The sequence below is a fragment of the Thalassophryne amazonica genome, chromosome 14, assembly GCF_902500255.1.
Source record: "Thalassophryne amazonica chromosome 14, fThaAma1.1, whole genome shotgun sequence".
NCBI classification, from domain to species: domain Eukaryota; kingdom Metazoa; phylum Chordata; class Actinopteri; order Batrachoidiformes; family Batrachoididae; genus Thalassophryne; species Thalassophryne amazonica.
The window spans coordinates 13,426,982-13,441,262 of record NC_047116.1 but is presented as its reverse complement, the minus strand read 5'-3'; the positions used below and the strand labels follow the sequence as shown (position 1 = coordinate 13,441,262).

The following is a 14,281-nucleotide window of genomic DNA, read 5'->3' as shown; positions in this document are numbered from 1 at the left end:
ACACCAAGAGGCAGATTTTAGCTGAATGATCTTCCTTGCATGATGAACCTGTAATGGATTAGCATTCGGTCCAGGGAAAGTTGTAGATGGTCATTCAGTTCATGTTGAATTATCTGGGGATAAACACCAACCCAATCGGCCAGACAGGGCCTGTATAGGACTAATACGATATGCAGATCTGGGTTCGATTCCTGCTGCAGCAGGACGTTTACTCTGCACCGTTACCCAGCTATAACTTGAAATTTATTTTCACGCCGAAGTCGTCACAAGCCCTTTGCATCAAAATGTGACAAGTCAGCAGTGACACCGAGTTGTACATTGATACCTGCTTTGGCTGATGAAGCCAACTGAGTTGGACTGGCGTCCCACCCAGGAGGAGTTACAGACTCTTATTTGTTTCACCCAACAGAATCAGGCACCAACGGGCTTCAGGGCCAATATAGGTCTGAATTCTTCTTCTTGTATGTCTGGCACTCAGCAGCGGTCAGGTCAAAGTTTAAGTATCAAGAGCAGCAGGAAGACTTTAAACCCAAGCAAAGCAGGACACTCGCGGTGGTACGGCACATATTTGGGAGTCACTGCTTGGCTCCCAATAGAACAATGCAACGCACCATTTATAAAGTGTCAGCAGCTTTTTGTTTGTCTATCTGCGTACACTGGCCTCCCATCCTGGAGCCCTTTGGTACTTTGAACATGAATAAAAGTTCATCTTAGGAGGAATTTAGTATCGCGGCACTGCACGAAATGGACTATTGTATCTGAAATAATGCATGAAGCCAATATGTCACCAGTGTCAAGTCACAATAATTCATCTTTGGCTGAGACACCTAGTTCCTTGTTCATGAAGAATATACCTGTACGGGATTGTGGCCCCGCTCATTATATGGTTGTTGCATCTCTTTTTTCCCCTGTAGGCTTTTCTTTGTAACTATAAGCTAGCAAAGTAGGTATTGATTGCAACTCCGAGCTGTGTTAATAAGTGAATGAGTAAGATGTGTGGAAAGTCAGGGGTGTAGTATCTGCTTTGAAGGCCTTTTCTCCTCCACGGTGAGGTGGCACAGTCATTTATCACGCCTGGATCTGTGCCCCTCGTTTGGTGTAATAAAACTCCCCCATCAGAACCGTCCAACAGGTCTGAATCACTCTGTCACACCACCTTCCAGCTAAGGCACGCATTAAATCAAGCAAGCAGAACATTTCCTAAGGCAGCCATTGCCTTTTAATTTCCTGAAGAACCTTAAAATATCATTCATTACCAGAACTACACATATTTGGTTTTTAAAAGTCTCATAAATCAATAGTGGCCTGACTGCAATAATTATAACAAGTTAACATGTAATTTCCAGGCCGAGGGCCGTGCACTGGATTTTAGCATATGCAAACGAGGCAATTCAAATAGTGTGGGGATATTAATACAGAGGAACAGGTAACGAGGTACAGGTTATGAATTATGCATCAAAAAGTGGTTGATCTTCAATAAAGGAAATGAATTCACCGTGTAATCTAATTAGTTATGGAAGTCTATTATGTTGAGCTGCAGAAAGCAACTGTCCTTGAAAAGAAATTTATTTACAGTACATGTAAGCTCGTTGGAAGGGAATTGCATTCTGGAGTGGTCTAAATGTTAACACCCCCCCCACCCACCCACCCCCAAATCCTTCTCCTCACCCACACCCACACAGCCCCTCCTCCTCTACCAGTCTCCTCATTTCTCACCCACGCTCTCCTCCTTCTCTGCTGGTGTTTCAGCTCCAGACCCGGACGGCCTCCGAAGAGGACTCAGAGTGTGACATCGCCGGAGAACCCCCACATCATGCCCCACTCGGTCCCCGGGCTCATGTCTCCTGGCATGATCCCCCCGACAGGTATGGTTTCAGTGTGCAGTGGAGGTCATCGCAGACCAAAGTCTCGAGCTGATGTGAAACTGAGCCGTGTATAACCCTGCTCAAACCTGACGTGTAAAAAATTTAATTTCAAGTGTTATTGGACTCGGCCCAAAAGGAGTCTGAGGGTAATTACAGTCGATCCATAACGTTGTCAGCCCAACGAGGCCGAAGAGGAGAATCCCCACTAGTGGCTGTTTACGTCAGCCTAAACTAATTTCTTTTGGATTTTCTTGCTTTTGTTCAGGGTCAGTGGATTCAGTAAGGATCCACATGTGGCACAGGTTTCCTTCCTGACACACGGGGAACGGGGCGAGTACCACAGAGCTTCTTCTTGCAGCAGTTTCAATACGTACCATTTGTAGTTGCCATTATTAAGCTACTTTACAACATGCAGCTGTAACTGTAGTGGTTACAGATGATCTGAAATCCATACGGACGGTTATTTTTTTCATTACAACTTGTACTTCCTTCCTTCATGAAACCCCTGTTGTTGGGAGGCAGGTCTACTAGCTGTTTGTGCCACCATGGTGCCCTCAAAACTAAAACAAGACAAACAAAAATACTTGCAGTAGGTAGTGATTTTTGAAGACGTCAGAGTTCAAAGATCACTCTGCAGAAACAAAACGGTGTGTTCCTCCTGATAATGGTGGACCACATCACCAGAGCTGATCGCAAGTCTCTGCTCGGAACAACGTAGGTGTAAACGCACCAGTGGATTTCAAAAGATGCGTGACAAAATCATGAAAGAACGTCTTGAATGCATAGTGTGCAGCACCGCCCTTAAGGGGGCGCTACTTCACAATTTTTTTTTTTCACATGTAAAACAGTGCCACCAAATCTTAAATTTTAGCCCGTGGAATTATTTTGTTCGGGTAAAGTGTAGGCTACGTTATTTGTTCAGAAAACACGCAAATAAAAAATACCCCCACCCCCAAATTAGCATGCTACTTTATGCCAGTGTGGGAAACAGTATTAATAATAATAATAATAATTGTTTATATATGTGGGTCTTTCCCAGGAATCAAAGCACCGAACAAAATAAACTCCAATAATAAAGGATAAATTCCAATAATAACAAGAACATGACAACAGTGCTCAAAAATCCCAAATTAAAGAGCTGATAATACAGAAGAAAGGTGTGACCTACCTAGAGTGCCTTAATTGAGAGAGTGGCGTCAACTCAGAACATAGATAGATAGATAGATAGATAGATAGATAGATAGATAGATAATTTAGATAATAGAGTTCATAATACACCTCATTCTGCTCTCCACCAGTTCACCCACAGAAACCGCCTCCCTCCCCATCACTGACACGCACTTCCTAATAAATTTCTCCAGTCTGTTACTGTCCCTGACAGACATGCTGTTTCCCCAACACACAACAGCAAACAATACAGCGCTGGTCACCACAGATTGATAAAAAAGGAAAAGCATATCATTACAAACATCCAAGGATTTCAGTCTTCTGAGGTAGAACAGTCGGCTTTGTCCCCTTTTATATTCTGCATTTACCTGCACTGACCAGTCCAGTCTATTGTCAATATGGACTCCGAGGTACTTGTACGTGGGAACCACCTCAATGCCCACGTTGGACGATATTGACTGGTAGGTGTTGTACTCTCCTCCTGCCAAAGTCAACTATCATTTCCTTTGTTTTGTTGGTGTTCAACACCAGCCCATTGCACCTGCTCCAGTTGGTGACCTCCCTGATGACTGCCCTGTACTCCGTCTCGTCCCCTCCCCTCACACAGGCCACCACAGCCGTGTCATCAGAATTTTTCTGCATATGACATGCTGGAGTTCTGTAGGTGAAGTCAGATGTATACAGTGTGAAAAGAAAAGGGGAAAGGACCGTTCCCTGGGGAGCGCCAATGATTGTTAGCACAGTTACAGAAACTGCCTGCCCCAGCCTGACGTACTGTGGCCTCTCTGTCAAGTAGCTGTTGATCCAGGAGATAAATACCTGCTCCAAACCCAACTTCTCAAGCTTATCCCGCAAAATAGAGGGATGGATGGTATTAAATGCGCTTGAGAAGTCGAAGAACATAAGCCGCACATACCCCCCAAACTGTCAAGAAAGGAGAGTGCCCTGTGCAGCATGAACAGTATGGCATCCTCCACACCCATGTGCGCTCAATAGGCAAACTGTAAAGGGTCAAGCACAGGCTGTAACTGTGGCCCAAGAAGCCGAAGGAGGAGCCTCTCAAGACTCTTCATAACTACAGACGTCAGGGCCACTGGTCTGTAGTCTTTGACCCCGACGGCCTCCCAACCTTGGGCACTGGCACAATGCACGAGGTCTTCCACTGCCTCGGCACCTGCCCCGTCTGCAGGCTCCGGTTGAAGAGCACCTGCAGAGGCACTGTGCCTCTGCAGGTGCTCTTGGTTGCCATTTTGGTTCCAACTGCGCTGAGCTACTGAATGAACCTTTTATGTTTTCAACATTTTTTTAAATCGTTTAACCACAGACAGCAGGACATCCAGGTACAGGTGCTATCAAAATAAATATAAAAATAGTTAAGCTATCAAATGTACATAAATTCACAATTTATGGTGACTTATTTAATTAATTTGAAGCCTGATTTATGCAGTTGCACAGCTGTAATTCCGTGTCATGCAATGACGTCTGTGACAGTTTTAAAGTTCTCTGGCTCTACTTTATTGTGGACTAATTTGTCCCTCAACAAGCTTTTCTTTCTACATTCATCACCTCCAAATCAAAGCTAAGCTGTACAATTTCATCTTTTTCAGACTGTTGTGAGGTTGCAGACTTTTCTGATCCATTTGAAATCAGCGTGCACACTACAAAAACTATTATCATATGATGGCCGATTAAGCAGCGAAAGCAGAAAGTGTCAAATCACTGCCTTTTGTGTCTGATTTGACAGGTGCATGTCCAGGCTGCGGGTCAGAGTCTGAGCACGGTGTGAAAAAAAATAAACAATCAGACTTTTAAACAGGGAAATGACTCCGGTCCCACTTTACTCAAATCAGTGACTGTCAGAGCACTGAACTTTAATTTGTACTGCTGTTACTGTGCAAGTCCACAATGCTCAGGGGTTTTCAATGGAAATACATTGCGTTCGGACCAGACATTTTATCCGATGTGAGCGAAAAATCTGTTATATACAATGTTTATTACATGGAAAACAATATAAAAACAAGGGGACTTTTTTGTCCAGTGACTGTGAATATCTTAGACTACGGGCACTTATTATGTCCTTTGATCATATTGTATGAAAAACAGAAAAAAGGGGAAATTTCACACTTTTATAGTTATCTTTACAATGAAAGTGTTTTAAGAAATTTGTTCTAGTAGTCTATGAGGACGTTTTCACCTTTTTTCAGCATCATTATATGCAAATATTGCTGTTTTGTGCTTGTCCCACACCCAGACTTTTGATCTTCAATGATAAAAAATAAATGGTAAAAAAACATTTTTTCTAATGTTTTAAAATATCTCTGAATAAAATATCAGTAAAATAATCAAAACATAATTGGGGTCTTCAATGTCATACAACTGTTCTGATTTTTTTAAACAAAATGTAGTTGTCCCACACTGTTGCCATAATTTCCACCACAACACTGTAATGTCCCTTTAAACAGTTTGTATGAAAGATTGTTTAGGTAGTTTCTATGGAGATAAACAGTGACATCAGAGCACATGTATATAGCGCCAAATCACAACAAACAGTTGCCCCAAGGCGCTTTATATTGTAAGGAAATGGTGTGGTGGAAATTACATTTACAAGGCCAATAGTGCCCGTAGTTAAAGAATCACCCTTATACGATGACAGTTTAGGTGAGTTTTACTGTACATGGGACTGAACAATAAATTTACCACGTAAAACTTTGACGATGAAGTCGATTCCATTCCACACGGCTGACTTTATTTTCCCAAATGTTTCTTCTATTCAAATCTGAAGGGAATCTGTACATTTTGAAGCCCTTGATGTTTCTATTTGTGCCTCCAAGTGCACAGCTGGAAATAGCTGGATTTCCATGCAGACAGATTAACAGCAAATGCTATTTTGGAAACAAGATGGCTCCATGAGTTACATGACCATTTTTTTCGACTGGTCATGTCACCGCTCTGTCATTTAAGGCACACTAGTGTGACCTATACTCCAGTGTGACTTCTATTCCGGAAAGTACAGTATTTGCTGCTGCCAGGTAAAACACGGCCATCCCCTCGGCTTTCTCCACCAGCTGTGGTCCTCAGCGCTGAGGCACCCGTGTGCTGGATCATGCCCAGGCTAACTCTGTATAGGGCCAACAATGTCATAGCTGATGCTTCCTCACCATGCTTAGTCTCCATAAGTAAGCGTTCATTTGACACAAAGTCTTTCCAGTGGTGCCCAAAGATTCATCCAAAGAGGCCAAGTACAAAGACATTTAGTCATCACCAGCAACCTTGGAAAAAGAACACAGAGTGCTCCAGAATCACAACAGTTGGAAGTCTAAAATACATTGTATTGCCTTCAAAGTTTGATTTCTTTTGACACACACCAGCAACTTTAGGCACATTGAGACAAAGACCTAACACACTAGGACATGTCCCAAACCTGGACCAGATGAAACTTAACTAAAGGATATTAGTTAAGTCTCAGTTACTAGGAACCAAGTGGACTTGTGAAGACCTTTAGTATGTCAAAGTCTGTCGCTAAGGCTCTGATTCACACTGTTGAGGTCTCAGCCTGTCACACGTACTCAGGCACATGCAGCCTCCCTACAAGCATCCTCCCCACAGCTTGTCCGCGAAATGGCAACCAGTCCAAAGTGACACATGCACCCAACCACCAGACACCAGCCGCTCGCCGTAAATGAAGAGGCGAAGAATAAATTGGACTGGAGATCTTTTCTCTCAGATTATTCCAGTAGATGTTGCATTTTGCCTTGAGTGTATTCTAATTAGCGCGATTAAATCCACTCCACTGCTATATGTACATAGGCAGTGGTGATGCTAAAGCAAGCTTATCGCCACAAGAATCAACAACAACCGTTTGTGCCCTAACGAAGCCCTAGGCCGCGTCTTATTGCAGCTAATGCTTTTGTTCTATTTGCGGCTGGTTTCGTTGTGGCTGCTTTGATGTTGGTGGCCGTAAGTGCACTGATTTGCATATTTTACTCTCCTCCTTCTCTATATGTCTTACAGCGTAGCGTTGAAGGGCGCTCGTTTGGTGTATATTGTATTTAACCAACCATTAAGTGCATAACTCTATGAAGAGATAAAACACCACAGCTGCTTCCCACTGCTGTTCTTCAATAACATTGTGTTTTGTTTTTTCTTTTTTTTTTAACTCATCTCACTCTTCAAGAAACAGCAAAGCATCATCTGTGAAGTATGTGAAATTCCACATTCCACACAGACTGGGCCGTATGCACTATTCAGTACAATTGAGCCTCACAGGCCAGCGCTTTGACCTCTGGGAATAGGGTGAGGTCACTAAGAACTTAAAGGCCGACGTGAAGACAGAGAAGCACAATGGTGAGAACGAGAGGTGTTATTTAGTGGAACATAAAGCAACAGAAAAGCCTTTTGATATCGTCCCCTTTAAGCCCAGAGGGACTCTGTGATCTTGACATTTAGTCTGGGTATTCACGGTGCGCAGATAAAGTAATTGAGATTTTTGGTCCTCTAACGGCCTCCAGCTTCCAAACTGTGTGCAGACAGAACTTTTCCATCAATTTCTATGTTGTAATTAAACCATTTATTGTTGTGATTACAGCATTAAGCATTAAATGTCAGGAAAGTTACAAATTTTGACAGATTAATAATTATCTATAATTGACCACACATAAGTTAGCATCTAAGTAGGCGACTAATTGATCTCCTTGTCGTGCTCAAATTTACTGACTGATGGCACAAAACCCCCATTGAGAAACTGAAAGAGAAACACCATCATGTCATGTTGGATTAGTTCATTTTTCAGGCGAATTAACACATGAGCATGCGCATGGAGAATGTGAAGATTTGGCTCTTGCAGAGGCTTTACCAGTTCGCCAAGCCAGAAAAAAGCCAGTGCACTATTTAATTTTGGGGGCAAAACGAGTGTTGGATTAGAGTGTTTACATTAGAAAGCAAAACAAGAATTTACTTCCATTATGTCCATCCATGGAGAGGTGATGGTCAAGCAGCTAAAGCGGTGGCGTTTGCAGCCTAAGGGTCCCTGGCTCCAATTCCCATCAGACCTCAAAATCACTAAGGGCCTTAGGGCAAGGGTCTTAATCCCAAAGCGGCTCCCAGTGTGCAGTTGAGTACCTAGCATGGCAGCACCCTGACATAGGTGGGTGAATGTAAACCACTGTGACCATAGAAGTGCTTTATATATGCATATAAATTATCATATGAATGTGAATTAATGATGTTATATTTATTTGTAGATACATAAAAAGGGAATGAAGATATGACAATGGAAAGTTTCATCCAATTTAATGGCACTAACATAGACCAGATTCTGAAACCATTTACCTCTTGAAATTTGCTATCATCTTTCAAGTCTTAGGTTTTTAGCTCAACTGTCAACAAGATGCCTGGCATCAGTTTGTCTGTACCAGTGGTTGCCTAAAAATATTTCATAAAATAGTGTCATTATTTAGATGGTAACTTACTTTTTAGACTGCAAGAATGTTTGTGATTTTGAATGCAAATTTTGTGATATATATATATATATATATACATACACATAATGTTTATGCTGTGCTTTTGGTTAAAATCTTTAATTATACTGCGTCTGTTTATGTATACCTAATTAATTTTATCAGTGATTTATTGTAATAAAGCAAACAAAAACAAAACATAGAACAAAAATGATAATTTTTTCAATGTGCTGAAAAAATTGTTGACCAAAAAGAAAAGAAAAAAAACAAACAAACAAACAAAACAAAATAAACAAAAACAAAGCAAAAAGACAAACTTTGCACAAACATCCGCCATCATGGAGGCTTCCATTGGAATGAATCGGGTAAACGGGAGTAAATGGTACCTCTGAGGTATGTGGAAATGAAGCATTGTATCTGTTCTTGTTGTGATTGTTTGATCTGAAGAAAAGTCGGCAAAAAAACACAAAGGAGTACTTTTATTTTTGGCTGAAGCACCAGCACGGTGAGGAGCATTGGTGGTAATGATGCTAGCTCCTACTACATGAATGTAAACGTGGCGGGACGCTGCAGGAATAATGAGTTTGCATTATTCTGAATCTTAACCTGACACACGCAGGATGTCTGCACGGCTTTCCGAAATTTTTCATGCACTCATGGTTGGAACTCGATGAATGCTGTTAAGCAATTACTGCTCATTGTGCTGGTTTGTGACTCCAGTTCTAAGCTGTTCAAGGACACTGCCACCCAGTGGACGCGCGAGTGTGTGCACAAACATTAAACCAGCCACACGGACATTTCACACTACACATGTGCAGACAGAAACGCATAAAAAGGCTTTAGCGGGACCAGGGAGGCCCGTGTGAAACACATTGTTAACATATGTATCTTTGCCCTTGACACCAGTTCCATTTAGAAAAGGACATCTTAATATGCTTAGGCGCCCATTTAAGGAAATAGTCCTTTACACGTGTGAGTAAAAGCACACGTATGTGTGAGTGTGGTCTGAATATGTGCATGCCCCCGGTGGAAGGGGGTGTGTGTGCTTGGAGCCTTTCCAGTTGCTGATGCATTACAGGCAGATTGGCCCCCAAATCGGATTATTTGCTGTGGAGTGACACCACACGGAGATGACATCTCCTTTAAAGTGGAGAGGGCCTCCACTCACACTCTGCCCACTACTTAAGCAGCAGCTTCAATATAATTCATTTATGTCCTGGATATGGCTTCACCCTGTTGAATAACGCAAGAGTACTGCATTTACCATTAGAGAAATGAATGTCACCTCCATCCTACCTCACGCATCCTCTACTTTACTGATCAAAACAATATTTTTCAAATCCCGCCTGGTTCTGACTTCACTGTCTCGGATGGGCAGTTTTCCTGCAGGTGGGGGCTTCCTGTTATATTTGATGTGTGTGTTTTGATGTACAATTAGCACGTGGCCATCTAGAGTGGATCATCTAATCCTGTGGCACTTCAAACCGCTTCAAAATTTATCCAGTGTGCAGCAGGTAATTTAGTGTCGTTTCCCTACGCTGTGGCCCCTCCTCTTCCAGTCCGCTGCTTGTCATAAGGTTAGCTCGCTCTGTAATTGACACTAAATTTGTCATGATGTGAATAGCACAGTTCAAGTGATGCCGTGTCCCTAAGAGTTGTTCCCGAGCCCAGTTTGTCGCCGCCTCGCTGCCACCAGTCAATGCATAAAATTAGGCGTCCGTGCTCATTGGCATGGAGCGGCTCTTCCCTCTTATCCTGCGCGGCCGATAAATAGAAGTGTTTTCTTTGTTGCCCGTGGTGCAGAGCAAGAGCGGGAACACAACAGATAAGCTGTGGCTTTTTCACAACAACAACAAAATATCACTGCTAAAGAAAGTGGCAAAAGTCGGGCTTTTGTGTACTGACGTGAAGTTAATCTGATTTTAATTTAATTATGCCAGTTAGTTGCAGAGGGCACAGGCATTGAGGTGTTTGTTGTAAGAATGTTCTGACATTGGCGCAGGTATGGGGCAGCTAGCATGTTAATTAATGATGAAGATCCTGACAATATGCAGAGGCATGACAGCGTTAAGCCAGTCGGCTGCTGCTTCCTTTGCATATTAATAGATCCTTCATTATTATTTAATATGACAGCTGCTCCAAGGGCTACCATCAGACCTTGTCTCTGTTATTTGCTGTTTTGTGCTCCCCATGTGACAGCGCCGTGCTCTTCTCTATTTGTTGAAATGTTCCCTATTCCCTTCTTTGACTGGTGCCGCGCGCGCTACATGCAGCCGCGACGCACTGTTTGTTTTGTGCTCTGGAGGATTCTGACTTATACGAGGAAAAAGTATCTGAACCTAAAGGTGACTTTGAAAGAATATATGAGGCTGGATTGTTTTGTTTGCATAGTAATAAATGCAGATTAGTGCTGAGTGCGAACGGATTCGTTGATGTTTCGACTTCCAGTGGCTTAATAGACTTGTTGCTGGGTTTCGACATCTTCCAGGCTCCCCGATTACGGGATGGTGTTGAGGTTTCGGTTGTGATGATGTGAGAATTGATCTGGTGAAATGAAACAATTATCGGAAGAAAGATTTCGATTTGTGGAGTGTGTCGTGGCGGCTGGAGCTGAATGATAACTGACAAATGGTGATGCCGTCAATCCAGCTGTTTCACAGTTTATCAGCCTTTACTCCAATCAGATTTCTGTGAGGATCCTTATGATAGCTTCTTTCACACAAACAGATAAATTACATTTATTTATGTAGCACAAGATCTTGACAACAGGCACCACAAAATGCAATTCCAAAGGGCCCTATCTTTCAGCTGGTGCAAAGAAGCACATGACACATTTTTTTTGTTTTGACTCCTAGTACGTACGTTCTTTAAATCAATGTAATGTTGGTGTATTAACACATTAGCTGAATGGACTATTTGCAGTGGCAACTGGTCAGCAAGTTCAATTGTACATTAGCTACATACTAGCTAGACACTGTAGCAAGTCAGCTCCCTAGCCTAGCTCAGGTGCTGCATATTCAAAGGACTGCATTATTACTGTTCTCTGTTATCCTATAATGTAGTGAAAAGTACACAAACCATTTTTTTCAACAGTTTAGACTGTGGTAGCACAGTATTACAGGTAAGAGCTAGCCTTCAGTTTGTATGCAGTTGTTTGCTTCACAGTGTTGGTTTATTGCTATCATGTAGGAACAAAAAGCCTTTGCATCATAGGCAACCAAACACTTGGTCAAAAGTCAAGTACAGAGCTTTGTTGTTTTTGTTTGTTTGTTTGTTTGTTTGTTTTGCAGGGGTTTTCTTTGTAAGGTATTTCCTTCTTTTTTCGACTGCTCCTGTTAGGAGTCGCCACAGCAGATCAATCATTTCTATCTCACCCTGTTCTCCGTATCTTCCTCTGTCACACCAACCATCTGCATGTCCTCCCAGAGCACATCCACAAACCTTCTCTTTGGTCTCCCTCTTCTCCTCCTGCCTGGTGGCTCCATCCTCAGCATCCTTCTCCTTATATACCCTGGGTCCCTCCTCTGCACATGTCCAAACCATCTCAATCTCACCTCTCTGACTTTGTCTCAAAACTGTCCCACCTGAGCTGTCCCTCTGATATGTTCACACTATTCTTGTACATGTCCTGCACCACCCTCACATACTTCTCTGCCACTCTGGACTACCACAGCTCTTCTCTTGGCTCCCTGTCATAAGCTTTGTCAAAATCCACAAACACACAGTGTAACTACTTCCCGCCTTTTCTATACTTTATCAGTATTCTCAGAGCAAACATTGCATCGTAGTGTTCTTTCTTGGCTTGAAACCATATTGCAGGTAACACATCTGCACCAGATTTTTAAGCCTATATTCTACTACTCTTTCTCATAACTTCATGCTGTGGCTGATCAGCTTAATGCCTCTGTAGTTACTGCAGCTCTGCACATCACCCGTGTTCTTAAAAATAGAAACCAGCACACTTCATCTCCACTCCTCAGGCATCCTCTCATTTCCCAAGATTTTATTAAACCATATGATTAGAAACTCCACTGCCATCTCTCCTCTGACTGACATGCCCATTGAAGTCCACTCCTATCACCACTCTTTCATGCTTGGATTCACTCTCCACCACCTCATCTAACTTCATCGTTCTGGACTGAGTCTCACAACCTACTGATGGGGCATATGCACTGATGATATGTATCATCACCCCTTCAATTTCCAACTTACCTCCAACACTCTCTTAACATACTCTTCCTTTAAAATGACCCCAACACCATTTCTCTTCCTATCCACACCATGATACAACAACTTGAACCCACCGCCTATGCTCCTGCTCTTACTTCCCTTCCACTTGGTCTCTTGCACACACAGTGTCAACCTTTCTCCTCTCCAACATGTCAGCCAGCTCTCTCTCTTTACTAGTCATACTGCCAACATTCAAAGACCCGACTCTCACTTCCACCTTTCTAGTGTTCATCTTCTCCTGCTGTCTTTGGACACATTCTCCTCCTCTTCGTCTTCTTTTCCCAGCAGTAACACAATTTCTGCCGGCACCCTGTTGGGCAACAGTGGGTGGCGGTCATTGTTAACCCGGGCCTTTTACCGATCTGGTATGGAAATTATATTTGTACTCTGCATCTTTATTTTTGCTTGTTTTACAATGGATGCCCTTCCTTACAGATCCCTACTCATTTATCCAAGCTTTGCACCGGCACTCAGAGTGTACTAGCGGCACACCCCATGTGGCTGAGTTGCTCTTTAGAAGGAATAATATTCAAAAATGCCCATCTTCCCTGTGGGAACTGGATCAATCGCCTTAGCAATCATATTACAATACCATGTCCAATGGTACTACTGTTTAAATGGATGTTAAAACCACAATCCAACAACACGTAGCCTCAAGCTTTTTGTAAAGTCAAGGTGCGTTAAGCTATTTTTGTAACAGTTATGAGATCAATGCAGACCAATAAAGGCCTCACAGCCAGCTCTGTCAGTGCCCGTAATGGCATTAAAATCACCCATGACCAATAGAGTGTCACCTCTGATGCAATCGTCAGTCATCAATCATCAAGTAAAGTTGCATGTAAAAAGTCTCACCAAGACATCACTCATCACAACTGGAGCATAGACTGGGACAACAGACAGCTCACCCAAGGAATCCATGATTCTGACACCATTGAATACCATTAGAAGGACCGCGTTTGCCACAGCAGCTGTCACTCCCTTGGTGCACTGACTGTTAGGGCAAGTAGGCCAGAAGTATGTGTGTCCACCATCTGAGATTTGGCCACTTCAAGGTCTGAAGACCTCAAACAGATCACTGCTGAGCTTTCGAAGCTTCTTTGACAGCAGTGGAAGAAAGCCATCAATGCCAATAGGAAGGGGAGTCATGCACCCGCACGACTCACCTCAGGTATGCACCTGATAGCCACGATAAGGTAGGTGATCCCTCAGGACAGCTCCACTCGACACCTTCCAGAGAGAAGACCTTTGTTGCTGTCCAGTGGTTTTGTCAAAAATTAAAAGCCCTACCTATGTTAAAGAAATCCCAGGTCTGCCCCTTGATCATAGTTTGCTCCAAACATTCATGGGTTTTTTCTTGACCAGTGCTTTACCAAGGTTTGTGAAAATTGGAATGGATCGGCTGTCTACCTGAGAGGTTCCCATCCAGGAACCAAGACGGGTCTGTGGTGCGGTGGGTGCAGTAATCAGCCCATGCTGTCAGACCTGCTCACCAAGGTCCATCCCTTAGATTTAAAAATCATTTGTGCTTCACATGCTCATTTGTATCTGCACAACGTCATAACT

General features: G+C 42.9%; 1 protein-coding gene across 3 annotated transcripts in view; it reads left to right on the top strand.

Moving 5' to 3' along the window:
• The window catches only part of dachd (dachshund d), a 303,945-nt gene that overhangs the window by 139,798 nt on the left and 149,866 nt on the right, over window positions 1–14,281 (top strand). For all 3 annotated transcript variants that reach the window (XM_034187000.1, XM_034186999.1, XM_034186998.1), the window contains exon 2: window positions 1,750–1,865. In XM_034187000.1, the coding sequence (XP_034042891.1) occupies window positions 1,750–1,865 (116 nt within the window). The remainder of the gene's footprint in view (window positions 1–1,749; window positions 1,866–14,281) is intronic.